We start from the raw sequence: 23798 nt of genomic DNA on the forward strand, positions 1-23798 counted from the left end.
TTTAATCATAATTAATAATGGCACTACTGCAGCATTTCAATCCTGTGAGTCAAAGTGATTAAAATGGCTCCAAGAACTTTTGGACATTATTGTCTGGAGGAAGTAATCAACTTTAGACAGGCCTCAGTAATTCATTAACATACCACCTCAGGAAGAAAGTTGGGAGAGAAAGGTCACTTTGTCTACAGGAAATTTGTATCTTCACACTTTCTGGGATAAGCCTCGGGCTTTAATATTAAGGCATGACATGCACTGAAAAGTATGACAGTACTGTTCCTTATTTTAATCCCAGCAACCTAAACTTTTATCTTTACTATGGATGGCTGTAGCTAAGGGGGTAGAGCAGGTTGGTGGTTTGATCCCTGGCTGCTCCAGTCTTCATGCCAAATATCCTTGGGCAAGACACTAACCTAGAGTTGCCCTATGATGCATTAAATGTATGTGACTGTTCGATAGAAAAAAATATAGAAACACTGCTTGTATAAATGGGCGAATGAGGCAAGTCGTATAAAAGCAATTTAAGTGCTCAGATTAGAAAAGGACTATATGAGAACCAGTCCAGCATTTTGTTAACATTTAATCAGCTCAAACAGATTTTTCAAAATAGGTAATATTTATCTGTAATATTTAAAAACTTAACGATGTGTTAAATTTAGAAAAGAATAAAGTCAAAAATAAAATGTTGAAAAAAAACAACCTTTTATCATGAATTTTTTAATTTTAAAACAGTTAGAACAGGAGAAAGTTTCCCAGTCTTGCATCACTTTTTTTTAAAAATCCTGTCCTGTCCTTTTGTCATGAATTTTTTAATTTTAAAACAGTTAGAACAGGAGAAAGTTTCCCAGTCTTGCATCACTTTTTTTAAAAATCCTGTCCTGTCTGGTAGCTTTTGCAATCAGAATTATGATCTGAATGTGATAATGTACCAAACACAGTTTGCTTTTCCAAGAAGAACTCTATAGGCTCTTCTTGTTCTTGTTTTATGTGTTTATGTATTCATTTCTAATTAGTGTTTTCATTATTGTTAGACTGTTTCAAAATGGTCAAAAAAACCCCACAGAAACCTAAATAATTTAAAGCCATAAAAATTGCAAACAACTGTGCCAATACTTATTGTCCTTACCTTGAAAGCTCCCGACTGACAGGTAAAGCCACGTAAGTGCTGGGATGAAGAGCAGGGCGAGGGAGGCCACCAGGAACTTCCGGCGCCCGCGACACATTCCCAGCATCCTCTGGACCAAAGCAGATAGAAAGAGAGGTAAAGTGACCTCTATGTAGGTAGGAGCTGCTGTCCAGGCTGAGTCATAGCACTGAGGGAGAGGAGAGACCAGGACAAAAAAAAAAAAAAAAAAAAAAAAAAGAGGTTAGAGAAGAAGCACACATTTCACAGTCTACATAGATTGATTATTATAATGATTATTTTTTGATTCCTGACGCTGATGATGTTTGAGCAGGTTTACTCATTCAGCTTCAGAAGAAGGTGACATACGCGACAACTAAGGAATTTCTAGATAACATGGACTCTTGGAGAAGATAGGACACCCTAAAAGCCATGCAATCTGCTCCGTTAGAATTTCATCCAAGTGTGTATGATACACAAATGCCACTTGGTGGAGATGTGACATCTGCATACTAAATTTTAAATGAGCGAAGAATGCGTGGTGGCCTGTCACTTTCCTCCTTACATGCTGCAACGTTTACTTACAGCACCAAAGCTATATTGTGTAGGATGAGGAACAGGTAAAAATCTGGGTTAGAATACCCAACCTGTTCCCAAGCAAACAAATGGTTCTGACCAAGCCTGCAGTATATGACTGCCTGAGAGTAGAAGTCAATCATGACAATAATTGGCAATGAAATGTATCATTGCCTTGTTAGGAAGCACAGGTTGTGCAAGTGGCTAACATTTCTACTTTCAATTCAGTTTGGTTCAATTCAATTTATAGCACTACATAATAAAGTGAAAACTGCATCCATTTATTGTATACAATTGCAAATGTCAGATCCAAACATTTAGCTGTTTAGCTGAATATTTTTTGAAAGACTTTTTGACAAAAAACAACAACAACAACAAAAACAAACACAAAACAAGTTAAAATAAAAAACATCAGACAAAATTATTCAGTCAAACTGTTCATCTAAAACTTAAATCACACCTTCAGAAATGAAGTCTGACAACTTTCATGTTATTAAATATCACATAACACATCAGGCAGTCACACACTATGTGGCTTTATGACCTAAAGCAATTTACCACAGTCTGTCCATAACGAACATCGTGTTCAAACATAAGTGTCCATAAGTGCACGTGCCACCAGGACTTGGCTTCATCAGGTGATGGCCACCAGCTCGCACTGGAACTATTCGGGGAAGAGTTTGAAGCGATGGGAATGAGAATCAGCACCTCCAAATCTGAGGCCATTGTCCTCAGCCGGAAGTGGGCGGAGTGCAAGCTCTGGGTCAGGGACAAGTTCCAGCCCCAAGTGGAGGAGTTTAAGTATCTCAGAGTCTTTTTCACAAGTGACAGGAGAAGGGAGCAGGATATTGATAGATGTATTGGTCCTGCGGCTGCAGTAAGGCAGATGCTGTACCGTGGTGAAGAGGAGAGAGCTGAGTGTAAAAGCGCTCAAATTACCGGTCGATCCTCTTCCCTACCCTCACCTATTGTTACAAGCTGTGGGTAGTGAACGAAGGAACGAGACTGTGGATACAAGCGGCAGAAATGGTCTTCCTCCGAAGGGTGGCTGGTCTCTCCCTTAGAGATAGGGTCAGAAGTTTAGCCATCCATGAGGGGCTCTGAGTAGAGGCGCTGCTCCTCCACATCGAAAGGAGATCGTTGAGGGGGTTCGGGCATCTGATAAGGATGCCCCCAGGGCGGCTCCTGGGTGAGGTATTCCAGGCATGTCCCACTGGTAGGAGGCCCCGGGGCAGACCCAGGACACGCAGGAGGGATTATATCTCTCGGCTGGCCTGGGAACGCCTTGGTGTTCCCCTGGACAAGCTGGAGGAGGTGGCTGGGAAGAGGGTACACTAGGTTTCTCTGCTTAGGCTGCTGGCCCCAAGACCCGGTCCAGATAAGCGGAAGAAGATGGATGGATGGTAATTTGACATATTTTAGTTTGATGTAGAGCACAGAGGTTAGAAGTACAATTATATAATATTATTTGAAAAATCCTTTTTCCATTATAACTACATTTGTAGTTAGGGAAGCAATATAGTATCATAGTGTCACCCGGTAAAACGATGTAAAGCAGGCAGAGTTTAAAATGAAAAGTATTACCAAATCTGTTTTTTTTGTCCTTTTTCTTTTTTTTTAAACATATGGCCTGAGCAAAGTAAAGAGTGCAGAGTAAAGTGGAGTGGCTGGGGAGACTTAACCAAGTGTCTCCACAAAATTCTGACAGGCAGGCTATGAATCATTTTATTAGGTCCTTAGCATTTGACCCTTGTGTGATAATAACTCCACTAGATCCTGTAATTTACATTACAAATGCTACACTGAAGAAATTTATTACCACATCCAAGTCAGATGTCAGAGGACAGAGTGAACAAATCCAGCTATGCAGGGATCAGCCTCAGAGTCAGAACACTTTAATAATCTATAAGGAAATTATGAGGGGGAAAAGCAGGCAGAAAAAACGCATTGTTTTGAAAAAGCAGGAACACAACACTGGAGAAGGAAAATAGCATACCTCTGTATTTTCCTTCACTTACTAAGAAACAAACAGTGTCTCATTTTTATGGTGGTTTCATTTTGACAGCGAGAGAGAGAATATCAACTAAAAATCCAGAAAAAACTATTGGTTTGCATATAGTAGAGTGAAATAAGTATTTGATCTCCTACAAGAAACTGTGGCTCCAAAGGTTGGCTGTCTCCATGTGGCACACAAATTATAATCAATTAATCTATTTCAGCTACTCTTGATTGCAACTTGTATATGAGTATAAAACACACCTGCCCACAGAATCAGTTTCAAAGCAAGACTGTAGAGCTGTACGAGGCTGGAATGGGCTAGAAGACCATCAGCAAGAAGCTCTGTGAAAATATGACCACCGTTGGTACAATGGAAGACATACGAAATAACCATCAATCACCGCTGGTCTGGAGCTCCATGCAACATCTTGTTCATGGGGTGGAGATAATCTTGAGAAATGTGGTGGATCAGCTCAAAACTACACAAAAGACGCTTGGTAATGATCTGAAACCAGCTGGGTCCACAGTCACCAAGAACATCTTTGATAACATGTTACAATCTTTTGAATCATCTTGTAGGAACCACAAGGTCACCTTGGATCAAGAAATAAACAGGCCAAATTTAAGTTTTTCAGTGAACGTTAGAATGATTAAGAGAAGGCTTGGGAGAACGTGCTGTGGTCACATCAAACTAAAGCCGAGCTCTGTTGGCATGAACATCAACACTGTATTTAGAGGAAGAGAAATGCTTAATATGACCCAAAGAACTCCATCGCCACAATGAAGCACAGAGGTGGAAACAGAGACTGTGGAAACAGTCAGCACTGAACCACATTCAGCACTGGATCAGATAACTTACTTCCCCCATTGTAGATTTACAGGAAGAGACATACACTAATCAGCCACAACACTGAAACCTTGTGCTGTCTAATCACCTATGAGATCCTCAAGTCCAAAAGTACTGTATAGTGTCCTAGGCGTTTAGCACTTAGCAGATCCATGGATTCAGTGTCTTGTACAATAAGACCTCTCTGGGTCGAATTTTCCTAGCAGAGTATTGCAAAGAACCGATTAATGTCATTAAGCTCTTTTGTTTTTTCTTGTTGTGGCTAATTGATTATATGCAGCACTGACAGATAGATATGACATAGATAAGGTCAATGCTTGGGAAACCAAGTTTTGATTGATTGGCTCTTAAATTCTTTAATTCTGTGAGAAGACCAGTTTGCATTACTGCTACAATAAATTACATCTATTTCTTGTCATTATGGTTTATAGTAGAGATCCACCAATTTATCACTTTCTCAATTTGTTGACTATTTCCTAAAATGTGTTTTTAGAGAAACTTTCTCCAACACTCTCCAGCAAAAATTAAAACAACTAATAAGATCACACACGCACAGTCCCCAAAATAGATCTTGCTCTTGAAATGTAATTGGGAATAAGCCTTGATGGGGAGTTTCTCACAGTATCAGAAACTGTGACATATAAAACCTACTCTTTTTTAAGGGTGGAGTTATCACATGACTCAGCATTGTCCACTGTCTATTTTAACTGTATATTTTTTGTACTTTGTTTTGAGAAAACAGAAAAAAAAGAAATATAGAAAAAGCCTTTACACTATTATTGGAAAAAGTCATCCCGGGATCCAGCAAACAGCCCCAGACCATCACACTTCCTCCTCCATGTTTGACAGTTGATGTCACACACTGTAGAACCATCCTTTTACCTGCTCGAAGGCGTACAAAGATTATGCGTGATGAACCAGAAATTTCAAAACTTGATTCATCACTCCATAATACCTTCTTCCAGTCTTCAGTAGTCCATTGGTGTTGTTTCATGGTCCAGGCAAGCCACTTTGCCTTATTCTGACGTCTTAGCAACGGCTTTCTTGCTGCAACTCGTCCTGTCAAACCTGCAGCTCGAGGTCTTCTCTTCACAGTTGAAACTGAGATTTTCTTACTACGACCACTATTAAGTTGTGCTTAAAGCTGTTTTTTTTGTGAGCCACCTATCATACAAGCTGTTAACTCTCAGAAACTTGTCCTTTGATTTAGTTGTGGCTTTGGGTGCTCCAGACCTCTTCCTGTCAGAGCCCAAAAGGTTGAATCTATTCAACTGGACATAGCATTTTCAGTGGAAAAATGGTTCGCCACTTATCTAAGTGACTTCTTCAGTCTCAGCTGACTGTGGGTTTCCCCAACCTTATAAACAGTACCTTTGCACAGCGACTGAAACTAACCCAGTTAATGAACAATGGGCTGTGAGGTCAGTTTCTTGGTCATTAATATGTAAAATGTCATGACCATTGATCAACAACCACTGATCAAAGACCACTGATCATTGATCAATGGCCATGAGTATAATAAAATGAATAGAATTAACCTTTTGGGATTTACTTTCCTGGGTGATTGAGCATGCATCAAAATGTTTTTTCCAGATAGTGTTTTAGCTTGAAGTAACTGCGTCTGTTTCCTCTGTAAAAGCTGTGTGATTCTAAACTTTATTTCCATTAATGGGGGTAAATATTATTATTTTGATTACCAAAGGGGTGTAGTGATATGAAGTAGAAACCTAGCATATCGACATTAAGAGTCAGAACTGAAACTAACATTTGAAATCTGACTTTAAGAAGATGAACATGTCAAAATATAATATGCTGTAAACCCTCATATACTGTGTGAGCCTGGACATGGACCATAATGCATTGTCTCCAAAGTCCACTGTTAATATGAAAAGTATAAGCACATATCACGATGCAAGAAGAAAAGAATTTCTTGTTTATTCAGTGAATGTTTTTGTTTAGTGCTGGCAGCCCAGAATGAGAAAATCAATGAAGCAGTGACCAGAAGAGGCTCGTTTGCTGATCCAACATACTTCATTTAAGAGGCAGCTTCCATGTTTATTTATAAAGACAAACAGGCATAATCTTGAAACATTATGCATTCTGGGACAAAAGGCGATATCGATTGTTGCCTGATTAGCTTAAGGTTTTTGACTCATTTACTGTTAACATCTGAATACCCAATCCTCAAAGATGAATTTACTGACAGGATTTTGTGCAGAAGCACTTAATGAAGCTGAAACATCCTCCTGATCTTATGCTCAGAAAATGATCCGAATCATAGCCAGTGGTTGTTCATGCATTTATACACACAGCTGTATGGTCATTCTAAAAATATTATATTTTTACCTTTGAATTAAGATATAAGAAAACAATAAATAATTTAAAAGTTTAGTTAATAACAGAGTTACAAAGTTAAAATATTGACCATTACAAAAATTATTTAATATGTGGTGACACGGCCTTCAAAATGATTATTTATACTGTATTTTTTTCTCATTTACTTACATTTTATATATTCCATTAATAATCAATTTATATGCCTACAGTCATGTCAAATATATGCTACCACAGTTGTGTTTGTTTGTGGAAGTATTTGCTTATGGAGAGATGTTTTGCACCTGTGCAGCCCTCCAAAATCTTCGCATTGCCCAGTGTAAATGACACTGTGCATTGGTGGAATGCCAATTAGTTGACAAGTGGCCTGGAACATGGAAGGGAGACCGAGGCCTTTCTCAAAGTGCGTATTTGTGTGTACTTGTGTTCTCATGCACTTGTTATATGTCATCAGTTGCAGACCAAGTACTGTCCCAATTTAAAGTACACATCAAGCCAAGTATGCTCAAAATTCCCGGATGTGTTCTTGCTCCTCCAATTCTATCGAGCATGCATCGGTGGTGACTTGTGGACCTGGTGCAGCCAAATATCCCAGAATGCATTTCATCCAAAACGCAAACGCGGCAATGGTGGAGGAGAGCGGCTAAGAAGTTTCAAATATTACTCTCTGTGTAACAAAATAAACTTTTAAGATATTTTACGGCAAGAATGTAGCTGTGTAAACTTCAAATATCTGCTATCAAGACATCACACATTTGCAGAAGTGCTCCAACAGTTTTGGAGATGTCTGTTACCCCACCAGCTTAGAGCCGGCGAGAACACTTGATTCCTGGCACATCGTTTTGAAACCCCCGTGGTCTTTCGCTACTCAGGTTAAACATGACACAAGTCACTTAGGTAATTTAATTTAATAAAGTAAATCTTATTTATTTCAGTGTTTTATTTGTTCCTGAACAAATCAGTTTGGCAGTAAATAAAGTTAGAACAGTTCAGTTATGAAGCTTATTTAATTTTAAAGTCTTACTTTGAGAGCTGTCAGCATATTTTAAATAGAATATTTCACCCATCATATCCCTGATGTAAAAATATGCTGTTCTTATTTAAACAGCTGACTGAACTAAATCTAACTGTAGAACATCTGACTAGTGTTGTTGAGTAATGAGGGTTTCCCATACCTGTTTGAAGCGAATAGTGCACTGCGCATGCATGCAGTGAAAAAAAGAAAAAAGAAAAAAAGGCTAATACAGGACCAGGTTCCCCCCCAGAGTCAAGAAGCTTCTTGCATGTAATGTCTCCACAGTTATACACTGTAAAAGCTGATAAGGAATCATGAACCCAGCGTCTTTACTAAACATCAAACATGGTGTCAGAAGTTGTGGTGTGGTCGTGTGCTAAAGAGCTGCCAACAAAATGCTAAAGTGAAAGTTTTCTCAGCACCTTGATGACATAAAATCCCTTGTGCCCAACTCTGTGCTGCCCTGGGTTCCTTTGCTAGCTCTTCCTGTGACTATGTCAGTAACTTGGGTGTACTGCTGCATAGCTCGCTCGAACTCAATAAGCAAGTGTCTGCTGTAGTGAGATCTAGCTTCCACCAACTGCACCTTATCTCTAAGGCTAGGCATTATGTTCCACATGAGGACCTGGAGAAGCTTATTCACGCTTTTGTGACCTCCAGGTTGGATTATTGTAACTCCTTGTACTACGGTTTTCCCTCTTCTCTTCTTCTTAGACTGCAAACAGTCCAAAATGCCGCAGCTGGCCTCTTGACTGGTACCAGGAAATTTTGCCCTATTACTCCTGTTCTAGCTAGCTTGCATTGGCTGTCCATAAAGTACCCTATTCAATTTAAAATATTACTCCTTACATTCAAAACTATTAATAAATTAGCGCCGAGTTATCTTAGTGAACTTCTCAAGCCACATACTCCTGCTAGAACACTTAGATCTGCCACTCAACTACTTCTGGTGCAACCTAGATCTCGGCTGAAGTCCCGGGTGACCGTGCGTTTGCTCTGGCTGCCCCGGTACTGTGGAATACCCTTCCACTCGATATCCGCGTATCTGATTCCATTGCACTGTTTAAATCACGACTAAAAACCCACTTATTCAATCTTGCCTTTCCCTCTAAGTTAATATTTCTTTTATGATTTTATATTATCGATCGTGGCGATCGTGGCTCAAGAGTTGGGAGTTCGCCTTGTAATCGGAAGGTTGCCGGTTCGAGCCCCGGCTTGGACAGTCTCGGTTGTTGTGTCCTTGGGCAAGACACTTCACCCGTTGCCTACTGGTGGTGGTCAGAGGGCCCGGTGGCGCCAGTGTCCGGCAGCCTCGCCTCTGTCAGTGCGCCCCAGGGTGGCTGTGGCTACAATGTAGCTTGCCATCACCAGTGTGTGAATGTGTGCGTGAATGGGTGGATGACTGGATATGTAAAGCGCTTTGGGGTCCTTAGGGACTAGTAAAGCGCTATATAAATACAGGCCATTTACCATTTACCATTATGCACATTTATGCTCATTTAATTTCTTGTTTGTTCTGTACCTGTTGCTTTCCTATGTATCAGTGACAGCTACCTGCTTGCATACCTAGTACTTCCTTTGGTCCTATTTCTATTATCTTCCTTCTATTCTCTATGTTACTTGTTAAGCACCTTGGCATACCCTTGGTTTTTAAGTGTGCTTTATAAATAAAGTTTATTATTATTATTATTATTGTAGCGAGCAAGCAGCCAGCTAGCGTTGTTCAGCTATCGTATCAAAGACTAGTAAATGACCATTAATGACCATGTTGGAAGGATTCCGTACACCAGAAACATTGATGTTCAAAGGAAACACTGCAAAGAAGCGGCATGTGTTCAAGCAAAAATCCGATTCATTCATTGCAGCTGCTCATTCAGATAAGGATGCCCGAACTACAGCGTTTATCCTTCTAAACTTGGCCAGCTATGAAGCCATCGAGAGGGAGCGTGCCTTCCTTTACACGTGGAGAACACAGACCAGTGACCAGAGCAGAATCAAGAAAAAACGTGCAATGTCTCAAATGCAAATTCCACAAACTGTGTATTCCTCAAATATAACTATAGAAAGTAGGGCTGCTCAATTAATCGAATTTTAATCACGATTACGATCTGGGCTTTCAACGATCATTAAAAATGACTGAGCCGATTATTAGCCCCTCCCTCATTTATCCGCGACACCTTAAAGGCCGGTCCGTGAAAATATCCGGTTGTTCAGTGATGACGCGACGAATCCTACTTCCGGGTCTAAAGTAGTCTGCGTTTAATATGGCTTTTGTGTTGTTAACATGTTTAATGTTATGTATTTTCTTCTATTTGATCTCAAAAAGCTCCTAAAACAGTCAGCGACCACTGTTGACCTCCCTCGGCTTTTATTACCGCTAATCATTTATTTAAGCTCAGTTTTTAAAACCTTACGATGTAACTACAGCCCAGCCCATGCAGCAGTATATGAATGACTAACCTCGTATTGTGGATGGATTATCTCAGTTGTTCTCCTGGCTGAAGTTTGGTCCTTTTACAGCATCCTGCCATGCGATTACATTTGTTCCTGACCACCGAGAACACTCACATTAACTTTTATCGAGTGGAAAAAAAGTTAGCTTGTTTATATTATGCTAACATAGCTGTGTCGCTAGCGGTCACGTAGCACATCATTATATACCAGCTAGCCCAACTTCAGTAACCCTACAAACGTCACTGCTGTTTAGTTTTCTGTCTTCATTTATGCTGGAAGTGATAGCAGAGCTGTACGTTTTAATTTGTTTCCAAAACCCCGCAGTCAGGACATGCTATATTGTATTTAGATAGAAGCTAGCGAGCTAACTCCCTGCTAACTTCTAACTCCGTTAAATGTCATAAATTCCGTTTTCATGGATGCCTGGATGTTAAACTCAATTGTTACACCTGGTAGAGGAGAAGGCTGATCATTTTATTAAAGATGAAATACTTTAGACAGTTTTTCAACTCTCAGTAATGCCATAGTGATCGTTTGATATATGGACCTGCAGCGGAGTTTAGACCCAGACACGGCTAGTGACGTCAGACTGAACAACCGGATTGTCGGGCATAAACCGGTCCGTGGCGCAAAAAAGGTTGGAGACCGCTGATTAAGAGGACCCGAGGGAAGCTCGGAAAGCTAAGCAGAAGTTATTTGGAGAGTGACTGCCGTTGGTTGAAAAGAGAGTTTAAAAAAAAAAAAAAAAAAAAAACTTCAGTGGTGTTGCACACTATTTTATATTATTTTTTTAAAGTCATTGTTAACCCTTTAAAGCCGGTCAGAGCAGCACGCTCCGTTTTGCGTAACTATTTTTAAATCCCTGTAGAACCTGAACCGTGTAAGCTAGCGCAATAATTTGTTTTGCATATGAAACCGGAGGAGTTGTACTTACATCTTATGCCATCAGCTTGTCCTTGGTCACGGTTTCCTTCCACATATAGCTTTGCAAAAATTGCATAAAAAGCGCTTGCAGGAACAAAAACATAATATTCCAGAAACACGCTTTGCCGATCCTATCAGCTGTTCGTAACACTTCCCACAGTGAAATGAGGCACATGCTGTTTTCTTTGCAAATTTGCATCATAGGATTGTTTTTTGTTTTTCCTGCAGTATATAAAAATTGGTGTATCTCCAAAATAAAACTATGAAGACACTCAAAATAAATTTCCTGTGGTGGGAAACTATTTTTTGCAACTTTATTGTATTTAAAGTTTTGAGGGATAAACCTCTTAAATTTCTCCAAGTAGAAATATATGTAAACAAAACAAAAGCGATTTTCAATTTTTTTTGTAGTTTATTGCACTTTTTTGCAATTTATGTAATTACTATGGACTTAATGCATACATATTATTAAAATATGGGCTATAACAGTTGTATTGATGTATAGCAACTTGAAATGCTCCCACAAATGGCACTACAGCATGTAAAAAAAAAAAAAATATATATATATATATATAAGCTCTGGTGGACTTGGTTCCATAGTAGGTCTTAAAGGGTTAAATAAATATCGTCAAATAATCGTGATCTCAATTTCAGTGAAAATAATCGTGATTATCATTTTTGCCATAATCGAGCAGCCCTAATAGAAAGGCATAAGTTTAACACCAGAAACCAATGACCGTGATGAAACAAGTCTTATGTGGACTTGAAAAATAAGGCAGGCAGTTGCAGGTTTTACCAACAACCTCATCAGAGACATACTCATTTGTGTAGTACATTAATGTACAACTTCCAGATATTGTACAAAGGCTTACATTGCACGATCTGGCAGAGTTTGCAAGCCAAACCCCAACACTAAGGCGTAGGAGATGGACTGTTTAAAATTGTTTTTAAAAGTGTACATTATTTCTTTAAATATTTATTTCTACTATTGATATTCATAGAAATTACATGTAAATTGATGTTGACAAAGTGAAATGTTGACCATGTTCTTACCAGTGAAACAGTTCCAGGTTTCAAGTGAATGGCTAATTTTCAAGCTATAATATTATGGATTACAATCTATTGTTAATGCATTATGCTGAAGATGTTGTTGCTAGGGTTAGGGCCCACCACCCGCAGGAGGCGCCATAGGGGTCGGGTGCATTGTGTGCCGGGTGGCGGCCAGGAGCGGAGGCCCTGGCGGACTGACCCCTGGCTGCAAAGACTGGCAATAGGGACATGAAATGTCACCTCTCTGGTGGGGAAGGAGCCTGAGTTAGTGCGTGAGGTTGAGAGGTACCGGCTAAATATAGTCGGGCTCACCTCTACGCATGGCTTGGGCTCTGGAACCAGTCTCCTGGAGAGGGGCTGGACTCTGTCTCAGTCTGGAGTTGCCCCTGGTGAGAGGCGGCGGGCTGAGGTGGGTATTCTAATATCCCCTCGGCTTGCTGCCGGTACGTTGAGGTTTTTCCCGGTGGACGAGAGGGTTTGTTCCCTGCGCCTTAGGGTCGGGGAACGGGTCCTGACTGTCATCTGCGCTTATGCGCCGAGTGGCAGTTCGGAGTACCCAGCCTTCTTAGAGTCCCTGGGGGGGTGCTGGGGGGTGCTCCACCTGGAGACTCTGTTGTCCTGCTGGGAGACTTCAATGCTCACGTGGGTAACGACAGCGAGACCTGGAGGGGAGTGATTGGGAGGAACGGCCTCCCTGATCTGAACCCGAGCGGTGTTTTGTTATTGGACTTCTGTGCTAATCACAGTTTGGCCATAACGAACACCCTGTTCGAACATAAGAGTGTCCATAAGTGCACGTGTCACCAGGACGCTCTAGGCCGTAGGTCGATGATCGATTTTGTAATCGTATCACCAGACCTGCGACCATATGTTCTGGACACTCGGGTAAAGAGTGGGGCTGAGCTGTCAACTGATCACCACCTGGTGGTGAGTTGGATCAGGTGGCGGGGGAGGACACTGGACAGACCTGGTGCACCTAAACGCGTAGTGAGGGTGTGCTGGGAATGTCTAGCAGAGGCCCCAGTCTGCAAGATCTTCAACGCACACCTCCGGCAGAGCTTCAACAGCATTCCGAGGGAGACTGGAGACATTGAGTCCGAATGGACCATGTTCAGCGTCTCCTATGCCGAAGCTGCTTCATTGAGCTGCGGCCGCAAGGTGATTGGTGCCTGCCGTGGTGGTAATCCTCGAACCAAATGGTGGATACCAGAAATGAAGGGAGCCACCAGGCTGAAGAAGGAGTCCTATCGGGCTTGGTTAGCCTGTGGGACTCCGGAGGCAGCCGACAGGTATCGACAGGCCAAGCGGAATGCGGCTCGGGCAGTGGCTGAAGCAAAAACTCGGGTGTGGGAGGAGTTCGGAGAGGCCATGGAAAAAGACTTTCGGACTGCCTCGAAGAGATTCTGGCAAACCGTCAGGCGTCTCAGGAGGGGAAAGCGGTGCTCTACCTGCACTGTGTATAGTGCTGGCGGAGCGCTGCTGAGGTCGACTGAGAAAATTGTCAGGCGGTGGAAGGAATACTTCGAGGACCTCCTTAATCCCACTGACACGTCTTCCGAGGAGGAAGCAGAGTCTGGGGATGAGGGGAATGACCCGCCAATTTCCGGGGGCGAGGTCACTGAGGCAGTTAAACAACTCCTTGGTGGCAGAGCCCCTGGTGTTGATGAGGTCCGCCCCGAGTTCCTGAAGGCTCTGGACGTTGTAGGGCTGTCCTGGTTGACACGCCTCTGCAATGTTGCGTGGAGATCAGGGGCAGTACCTGTGGACTGGCAGACCGGGGTGGTGGTCCCCATCTTTAAGAAGGGGGACCGGAGGGTGTGTTCCAACTGCAGGGGGATCACACTCCTCAGCCTCCCTGGGAAAGTCTATGCCAGGGTGCTGGAAAGGAGAGTTCGTCCGCTAGTCGAACCTCGGATACAGGAGGTGTTGGAAAGGCTGTCAGCTGTGTGGGGGGGCCCCCTTGTGGCGAGAGAGCACAGTTGCACTATTGAGCACATGTTCCAGTGATCAGAGTTGGAGCTAACACATAGCAAGAGCCGCCTGGCAGACTGACTCTGCAGGGGATGTCTACACACTGTGTGAGTTGTGTGCGTCGCTAAAGAACTGTGAGTAGACGTGGAGCCATGCCTGAAAAGGACAGTTTTAGTCTTTTATGCCAATTAGACATTTAGTGGATGTAGAAGTGTAATGTGTATCGACCTGTTCGCTATGTGGCTAGTTCATGCTACTAATGCTACCTGTTATGCTACATACCTGCTAGCTGTAAGCTAAACGATTTGGTGTTTGTGATATATTGTTGTTGGGTGTATTGGCAATCAATGTCATGTACTGTAAGGGTTTGGGAGTAGTGTATGAAACTCGTGCATGTAGATGTTCATATAGGAATTCCCATTTGTAGTTCTGGTTAGATTCGAAGAACGCTAATGCATCATAATTCATGACTTAGATGTTTATTACATTCAGTATTCTGTATATGTTCTGTTCACAGACCACACACACACCCACACCCCTCACCACTCTGTAAGCCTGCGGTTGCATTACTGTGTTGCTGTACTGTGCTGTTAAGCTGAGGAATCACAGTAAAGACGGTATAACCTTTATCTGTGCGTCCTGTGTGTTCTGACCGACACCCCAAGGTGAACACCACTGCTATTCAGCCAACGCCTATACAGTCCTGGGTTCAACCCAAATTAACAGGAGGAACAATGCGGTTTTCGTCCTGGTCGCGGAACACTGGACCAGCTCTTTATCCTCTCGAGGATACTTGAGGGTGCATGGGAGTTTGCCCAACCAGTCTACATGTGTTTTGTGGACTTGGAGAAGGCATTCGACCGTGTCCCTCGGGGTGTCCTGTGGGAGGTGTGTTGCGGGAGTATGGGGTGTCTGGCCCATTGCTACGGGCCATTCGATCCCTATACAACCGTTGCAAGAGCTTGGTTCGCATTGCCGGCAATAAGTCGGACTCATTCCCGGTGGGTGATGGGCTCCGCCAGGGCTGCCCTTTGTCTCCGGTTCTGTTCATAATTTTTATGGACAGGATTTCTAGGCGCAGCCAAGTGGCGGAGGTCTTTTGCTTTGGTGGCCTCAGAATCTCATCTCGGATTTTTGCGGATGATGTGGTTCTGTTGGCTTCATCGGGTGAGGGCCTCCAGCTTGCACTGGAACGGTTCGCAGCCGAGTGTGAAGCAGCGGAATGAGGATCAGCACCTCCAAATCTGAGGCCATGGTTCTCAGCCGGAAAAGGGTGGAGTGCCCACTCCGTGTCGGGGATGAGTTCCTGCCCCAAGTGGAGGAGTTCAAGTATCTCGGGGTCTTGTTCGCGAGTGATGGGAGAAGGGAGCCGGAGATCGACAGACGGATTGGGGCTGCAGCTGCAGTAATGCAGATGCTGCACCGGTCCGCCGTGGTGAAGAGGGAGCTGAGTGTAAAAGCGAAGCTCTCAATTTACCGGTCGATCTACGTCCCTACCCTCACCTATGGCCACGAGCTGTGGGTAGTGACCAAAAGAACGAGATCGCGGATACAAGCGGCAGAAATGAGCTTCCTCCGAAGGGTGGCTGGCCTCTCCCTTAGAGATAGGGTGAGAAGTTCGGCCATCCGGGAGGGGCTCAGAGTAGAGCAGCTGCTGCTCCACATCGAAAGGAGCCAGCTGAGGTGGTTCGGGCATATGACAAGGATGCCCCCTGGGCGCCTCCTGGGTGAGGTGTTCCAGGCATGTCCCACCGGGAGGAGGCCCCGGGGCAGACCCAGGACACGCAGGAGAGATTATATCTCTCGGCTGGCCTGGGAACGCCTTGGTATTCCCCCGGATAAGCTGGAGGAGGTGGCTGGGGAGAGGGAGGTCTGGGCCTCTTTGCTTAGGCTGCTGCCCCCGCGACCCGGCCTCAGATAAAGCGGATGAAGATGGATGGATGGATGGATGGATGTTGTTGTTAGTCAGACATAAGCTAAAGAAAGAGATTGTAGAACATCTGACTAGTGTTGCTGAATAGTGGGGGTTTCCCATACATATTTGAAGTCCATGCACGCAATTAAAAATGGCTAACACAGGACCAGGTTCCCACCCCTGGAGTCGAGCTGCTTGCATGTAAGGTCTCCACAGTTACACACAGTAAAAGTTTATAGGGAATCATGAACCCAGAGTCTTTACTAAACATCAAACGCTAACATTAAAAATATTTTAATTCAGAAGGAAACAGGAAACAGAAACAGGATGTTAATATATGGAGATCCTGAAGACTGCTCCAGAAATGATCAAATTATGTTTTAAATATTTGTTCAATTCTCTTCCGAACCCCAGCAGACTATTGTAGGTCTTGAGTGTCTACTAAAATAAAAGCATTCTAATATCTCATCTGTTTGTTTTTATTCAATAAGCAGCATAGCTTATTAAGAGAGATTAAACTTGAGTTTTTGTCATGAAGTGATTGTGCTCAACTGTATTAAGCTTAGACATTATGAAACAGATAAAAGTAAAAGCAAATTTGGCCAAAATGCTTAAAATACTTATTTAAATTATTTGTTTTTTCATAAAGAAATCTACTACATCATGCGTCTTTTCAATTGCAAATATTAATCACAGTTAAATTAAGAGGGGATGGCAGTTAAAACCCTGGAGCTGAGATGTCATCAAGTATACTACCATTCCAATTGTGGAATGACGATGAACTTACAAAGTACGGACTAGCGAGAACGTGAGTACAGACTTGCATAGTATTGAGAAACAGCCAGAGTTTAGCAGGAGTGGGAGAAACAACAGGGGGGAAAAACAACAACCAAAAAAAAAAAACAACATGAAAGATTAAACAAAAATTAAAAATGTAATGTATAAAGTAGAGGCAGTGGCTGCCATGGACAGCTGTCATGGTTTTTAAAACAGCAGCTCTCTACATGTTGCACAATCATGTCGCTATAATTAAAAAGAGGGAGGACTCATAATCTTCACCAGCATCACACTCAGAGGAAAACTTTTCTTTCTCCACTGTAGGCCCGCCCCAGAAGATGGACAAACCCAGCATTTCATGAACAGTGGGACAGCGAACTTTGCATTGTGTGATATTAGACGTACTCACATCCTCAGCCAAGCTTAGAGGCTCTGGACTTTTACATAACAATGATATATTCACTCCTGTAGAAAGTTATACATTAGAAATATACATTATCCCCTCTGGGTACTCTGGTATGAATTATAATGATTTGCTATTGGCAAAACACAGTTGGGTAGAATTCCAGGTTAAAGGTTTTAGTTCAACATACAAGTGACAACTTATGACCTTTCACCAGGTTTTATTTAATGTCCTCTTCATGTAGCTGAAGACATTCATTGTTAAAAGCAAAAGCTGTGCAGATCTGAGATCAGCAGCGTTCTTAAACACCAAACTTACTGTTTATGCTCATTGTATATTGATGACCTGATGTTTTGTCTTTAATTTTCTCAGTAAAACAGCTGCAGCATTCACTAACAGTACATAACATGGTACTTTAGACTTTGTACTTTATTCCATTAGTTACATCTGGAGTTATTGCTAATTTACTCCAATATTAAATTAAGTGTATTCTGCATTAAGAGTGAACATACAGGATGATGTTACTGGGTAGTGCTGAGGTCTGAATTTGAGGGCAGCTCCTGTAATCACAATGAGAAAAGACTCATAACAAACTGTCAAATGTGAAGTTTATCTCTGAAATCTGAAATAAAACTGATCCTTCCATGTCCTCACACACCCATATGTACGGGTAGCATACGGTAACAGTGATTTCTTTAGTCAAGGTAAATTCATTCATGTGCACGGATTAGCTAATGAGCACAGCTTTACCCAAAAGCCAACTGTAAGCTTAGCTAGCTAGCTAAGGACTTTACTGATTAGCTTACAAACACACATTTAACTTACCAAAAAAGTGCAGCAGGACCTCAGGTCCTTCTGTTGATTACTGTAGATCATCTCATGCTGTCACTATGACACAGTCAGTCATGGTTTTGTAAAGTAAACGCTTGCCCTCCTCTCAGCATCCACGGATTCATCTGCCATTCTCGAACAGAGATAGGCAAGTTTCTCCGTGATTGCAGCTGTTTTTCAGAGCTGTTACGATGACCAAATTGAACAGTATTATAGTTGTAATTAGAATCAGAGTTATGAGAAGGGAAACCCCTTGAACACGAATCAGCATGACTCGAACTACTAATAATGGCCGAAAGCACATCCTTGGAAAAAATTATCTGAGGAGAATTTTTGTTTTTGGTTTACCCCAGTCCCACCTTCTAAAATGGAGGAGGCGGGGTTTGTGACCTATACTGTAGCCAGACACCAGGGGGCGATAGAGACTTTTTGGCTTCATTTGGGGGAGCTGTTAGGTCATTGGTTAGAACTTGGATCTTCTTCACGGTAACTGGTTGCGCTGCACATTTCTGACACTGCCCACATCTGACAAAACGTGCAGGTAGACTGTCAGTCAGCACCTGCCCACGGACTACCAAGCCCATGCTACCATTCAACGAGCTTTTCCCCACCATGACCGTATTCCTGCGTGCAACTGTTGCCGCTGAGCTAGGCAGCTGACGTACGGCTGTCTGTGTGCTCAGTGCCATCACCCGAGGACTGGGAAGCAAGAATTAGCATATCTGAAAACATGGCAAAGTAAAGGTTGTTGGCGTTGTTTTCGCAGCTCTCAGTAAGATTAAAAACACTTTTTAGGAGAGGGGACTGAACTTGAACCGTTTACCATCTCCTTCCAATATTTAAGACTGACTTAGAGGAAAATGCCCCAGTTTTTGTATGGGAGGACGGCACACAGTAAATCCGCTGCGCTGTACACATGCTTAATGACCGTATGAAAAAGGGCCTTATAGAAATGTAAGCACAAGGACTTTAAAGGTTATAACAAGCGAAACAGATCGTGGCATAAATACCAGGGTTGTTAGCGTGACCGTGATAGTCATTGGTGAATAATGTCACACTCACCTGATGCAGAGAACCTCCAAATACTGCTTTTATGAGCCCTCGATCAAATCAATACCCAGCACTGAACCCCGTGGCGCTTTTCAAAAAGAGAACTGAGCCTGCAGCTCAGTCATAACGGTCCTTCTGGCGCAAAATAAGCCCGTGCTCCGTCGCTCACTCGCTCCATCAGGTTGGGATTTTCTCGGGATATTTATGTGGCCCAGCAGCCTCGGCTATTAGCCCCGGCTACCAGCGACGACATCTGAGCCTTTCCGTTTGCTTCGGGCTAAATAAAGACTTAATCTCACACCGGTCTGTGCTGCGTCGAAAACACGGCAGTTCCAGTCTCATTAAAACAGCGCCGGCTTCGCGTTTGTGAGAGCAGCAGGCAAGAGGCGAACAGCCGCGACGGTCCGCAGCGGGAACATGGAGACCCGGTGTCGCTGCTCCGCTCAAGCTCAGCAACTTTCAAATCGCTCCGAGTTCCCAACACACTTTAAAATCCCCCAGTTAAGATATTCCAACATCGTCCGTGTCCTGGTTCTGTCTGAGTTTTCGGCCTCAGCATAGCATCTCTTTCTTCCTGACAGGCAGCCAACATCCAATCCCAACGCTGGATTCTGGAAGTGTGGGAGGATACAAAGGAGTCGATCAAACGGATTGGAAGTCTTGGAATTGACTAACCTACTGATGGGCTGAAGACCTCAGCAGCCCGATTAACACAATCAAAACACAATTGAACTGAAGTAACAAAACAAAAGCTGAGGGTCAGTTTTGAGATTTTTGGGTTCATCGCGGTTAGCATTGCTTGACCTACAGGGTCTCTGTCAGGTCAAGCAAGGCAAACAACATTTGCCTTGTCATGGCTTCAAATACACCAAAGTCTCTCTCTGTCCTTCCATCTCCTTCCATCTCACAAAGCCTTCTGCCATTGGGATATTTCACCTATATTCATCTATCCTTTACATCAGTGCCATTTTGTGGCTGCAGCCAGTGATTGTAACAGGGGATTAGCATCTAAGACAAACTGCCACTAGTTCTGCTCTGAGATCAGTTATGAGCCACACTTTGTGTGGAAACAGAGTTAGCATTAGCATTTGCATGATAAGTTTAACTAGCTGCTTTCCCAACACCCTGCCTTCTTTTTTTCAATAATATTTTTACGCCCTCTGGTAGATATTAAAAGTTAACCATGTCACAAGCTGCTTAAGCCTTATTTTTTTAAAACATTGATTTTAATATACTTTTATTAAAAAAAATAAGATGTATGCCTGTTTTTCTGAGCTCATTAACAGCAGCACCCATATAGCACTGATGGGGACCTTTTTGTACAGAATAATCATTTTCAGTTTTAATAATTTCTAATAATAAGAAGAAGAATTTAAACCGACTGTCAGCATAAGAACTACATAAACCTGTCCCACAGGTGTTTTTTGGATCACATATGTACTTTAATTAATTTTGTTGTGTTATTAGTAAAAACATTTATAATCACATATTTAAAAAATATTAATTGTTCTTCTATAGACGCTACATATTCATTGTATAAGACAAAATCAGTTACAAGCACTATTAGCATCACTGTTTTATGAATTTATTTACAGATTTCAATGACAACACATATTAGTACCACTGCACTAAACACTGTTTAGCAAAATGTATTTACAATAAAACAGTGTACACATAATGTCAACATTTACATGTTACCATTTGTTTTGAGATAAGCTACTTTAAATATATAATTTGTAATGATTTGAGTGTTTTGAAAATAATTCAAAAAGAGCCCACAAAGACACAAAAAAAAACCTTACTGAAAGTAACATAGCAAATATCATTACCCCCCCCCCCCCCCCCCCCCCCCTCCCCTCCACGATACAGTTGTGGTATGACCTAATTTGTTGGTCTTTATATAGATTCTTAGTTCATCAGCCAAGGAACTGGAGCAGCTGCCACTAAGGTAACTCAGAAAACAGAGGAAGATTACATTAAGTGTAACAGTGTAAATTAAAGTGTGCACACTTATTTATAGAATACAGCAGGGGTGTCAAACTCAAATACACAGTGGGCCAAAATTCAAAACTGGAACAAAGTCGCGGGCTAACGTTAATATTTATTGAAAAAAAAATCTTCCTCCAGATATAAGAATGAATCTTTTCTTATGGACTCAAACAAGTTTAGCTGAAAAACTGAATATGGAACAAGCAAAGCTTAATACTAAACAATATATATATTAGCTGTATAATACCAGTAGGCCAGCTCTAATAGTAATTTGGTATGGCTTCGCGGGCCAAATATAATTAGTCTGGGGCCAGAGTTTGACACCTATGGAATACAGTATTGTGTGATTGTATAAATCAATTCTAAACCAAAACCACCTTCATCACTCTGTAAAGTAAAGGCTATTTTTAAAGAAAGCAAAATATAAGTGTAGTGTTATGTATAAGTCTCTATTGTAGCACTGTGTTGTTTGGTAGATATTACTATATGTGTGGCTATAACTGCAGCCATCAATTTGATATGGGCCCAATTTGATATGGTGGAACAGTTTGTATTAATGCAGCTCTCCTGAGCTCCACCTGAGTCTCAGTCCTCAGAACTATGGATTTTGCACTTTCACAGTGCTTGTCAATTTCTATCTGAAGAGTTATTTCTTATATCAGAAGCATATTAATTTTCCTTCAGCCTCCTCAGTGATCTGAACTGCCTCACGTTTTTCAGAGAGAAGCCTACATTTACACTGGAATATTTTGGTTAGCAGGCCTACAGTGCTCACGCTCCCTTCTCATGAGTTTTGAGTCCTTCTCTTGGGAGAATGCTGGTTATTACTGAACTGGCTGCGTCTTTGTAAATAAATCATTAGTGAATCACACTGTAATTGTGACATCACAAAATTTGCCTCACTAAATAAACCTGCCCCACATTTAAATGAAATGCATCTTATTTTCCCATATTTTACTGTTGTGATCCAGTGAAACTGCTTTCTTCCTCCCTGTTTAATATTTCTGTGACTGCAGAAAAATTCCTTCCATCCATCACTTATGACAACTGAACTGCAGTGTAGTAAAAATTAATCCTTAGGACTTTAATCCTTAAGACTGCAAAACAGCAAGGCACACTATACGAACACTGATTATACAGAATCTTAAGCTCACTTTTATCAGTTAATATCCTGTAGATCATAATCTTGAGCGTCACAGCATTTATAACACCTTTGCGCAACAGCTGTACATTTAACAAATTGTTCTTCAAATTCTCAGCAGGCCCTGGCAAGACATGGAAATTTGCAATCATAGTTAACAATTACAGATGTTTGGAAATACTTTGTGTAACATGATGGAGTCTTATTTCTGCCCAGCCTGACACCCACAGTGTCTCAGTGCTTCCATACTTGGTTACAATTTAGTTTTTTTAGGCTCTTGTTGCTGGCTTCCTAGAGTATTTGAAAGTAGAATGGGAGGGAGAGGGTTCAGTTTTCAGGCCCCTCTTTTATAGAACCAGCTTCCAGTTTGGATTCAGGAGACAGACACTATCTCTACTTTTAAGATTTGGCTTCAAACCTTCTAAAGCTAAAGCATATAGTTAGGGCTGGATCAGGTGACCCTGAATCCTCCCTTAGTTATGCTAAGTAGGCAGGGTTCTAGACTAACTTTTTGCCACGGTTGAACTGGTGCGCCTAACTTTTTTTCTTAGGCGCACTCAAATTTTTCAACTGCATCGCATAAAACCGCAGTTTTACATGTGCACTTTTTTGGGGGGGAAATTGTGTCTATACAGACACTATTAATTTGTAAATGATTAACTAACAATCTTGTCAACACAAGGTTCTTTGTTTGGAGCACATTTCTACAAGAAAGATAAGTTACTGAAAAAGTGCTTGTGCTTAAAGTCCTTTGGCACTCTTTGGCAATATTGTAGACAATGTTAAACTTAATCATCATCTCAGCCTCCTCTGACAACCTGTTTGCTGCTGCCTGCTGCAGCAAACAGGTTGATGGCTCCGTGTCAGAGCACTGGCTATGAATTTCAGATGGATCAGGCCTTAACTTAACAAGAAAATTATCAATAGTTCTTTTCATCTTTTCTTATTACCCACAGCTACATCCACTTCTGTCAGGCCTAGGCTATTCACTAGGACTGGGTGTCATCACTCATTTCTAAAATCCATTTGATTCCGATTCACAAGGTCCCAATTCGATTCAATTTTGCCTCAGATAGTCAGAAATATTATAATTCTGATCATTTTTAAGTACTGATATATGTGAAACTTCATCAGAGGTGTGAGCATCAAAGCAGATGTGTCATGAACCGTAGTTCAGCACACAAGCTGGACCCAGAAGCAGAGACAACACGCCAAGGTGCACGCAAAAGAACTTTATTTTAACTAAGGGCGTCCCGGAAGGGTCAAAGGAAAACACGACAGGTAACTAGAAAACCAAGGGACCGGGAAATAACTCAGGAACGCCGTAATCGGGACTGTGGGAGGCTGCAACAGAAAGAGGAAGAGGGTTACTGGGGAACGGAGAAATAACAGCATACGTGGGT

At 42.0% G+C, this 23798-nt stretch overlaps 1 protein-coding gene across 3 annotated transcripts in view; it reads right to left on the bottom strand.

Moving 5' to 3' along the window:
- The window catches only part of large1 (LARGE xylosyl- and glucuronyltransferase 1), a 68369-nt gene extending 48505 nt beyond the window's left edge, over positions 1-19864 (bottom strand). The window contains exons 1-2 of one of the 3 annotated variants that reach the window (XM_086263091.1): positions 19278-19864; positions 1124-1232 (exon numbers count right to left, since the gene is read on the bottom strand). In XM_086263091.1, coding sequence (XP_086119217.1) covers positions 1124-1229 — 106 coding nt within the window. In that variant the 5' untranslated portion in view covers positions 1230-1232; positions 19278-19864. Of the gene's footprint in view, positions 1-1123; positions 1311-18209; positions 18563-19277 lie in introns of those variants that run through there. The other 2 variants (XM_086263090.1, XM_086263089.1) reach the window with 2 other exon arrangements.
- Positions 19865-23798: the final 3934 nt, after the last annotated feature.

Source organism: Aulonocara sp. 'chitande type north' Nkhata Bay, linkage group LG15 (assembly GCF_057382095.1).
Source record: "Aulonocara sp. 'chitande type north' Nkhata Bay isolate Kocher_YH1m ecotype deep benthic linkage group LG15, A_spYH_male_GT1.1, whole genome shotgun sequence".
Taxonomy (NCBI): Eukaryota; Metazoa; Chordata; class Actinopteri; order Cichliformes; family Cichlidae; genus Aulonocara; species Aulonocara sp. 'chitande type north' Nkhata Bay.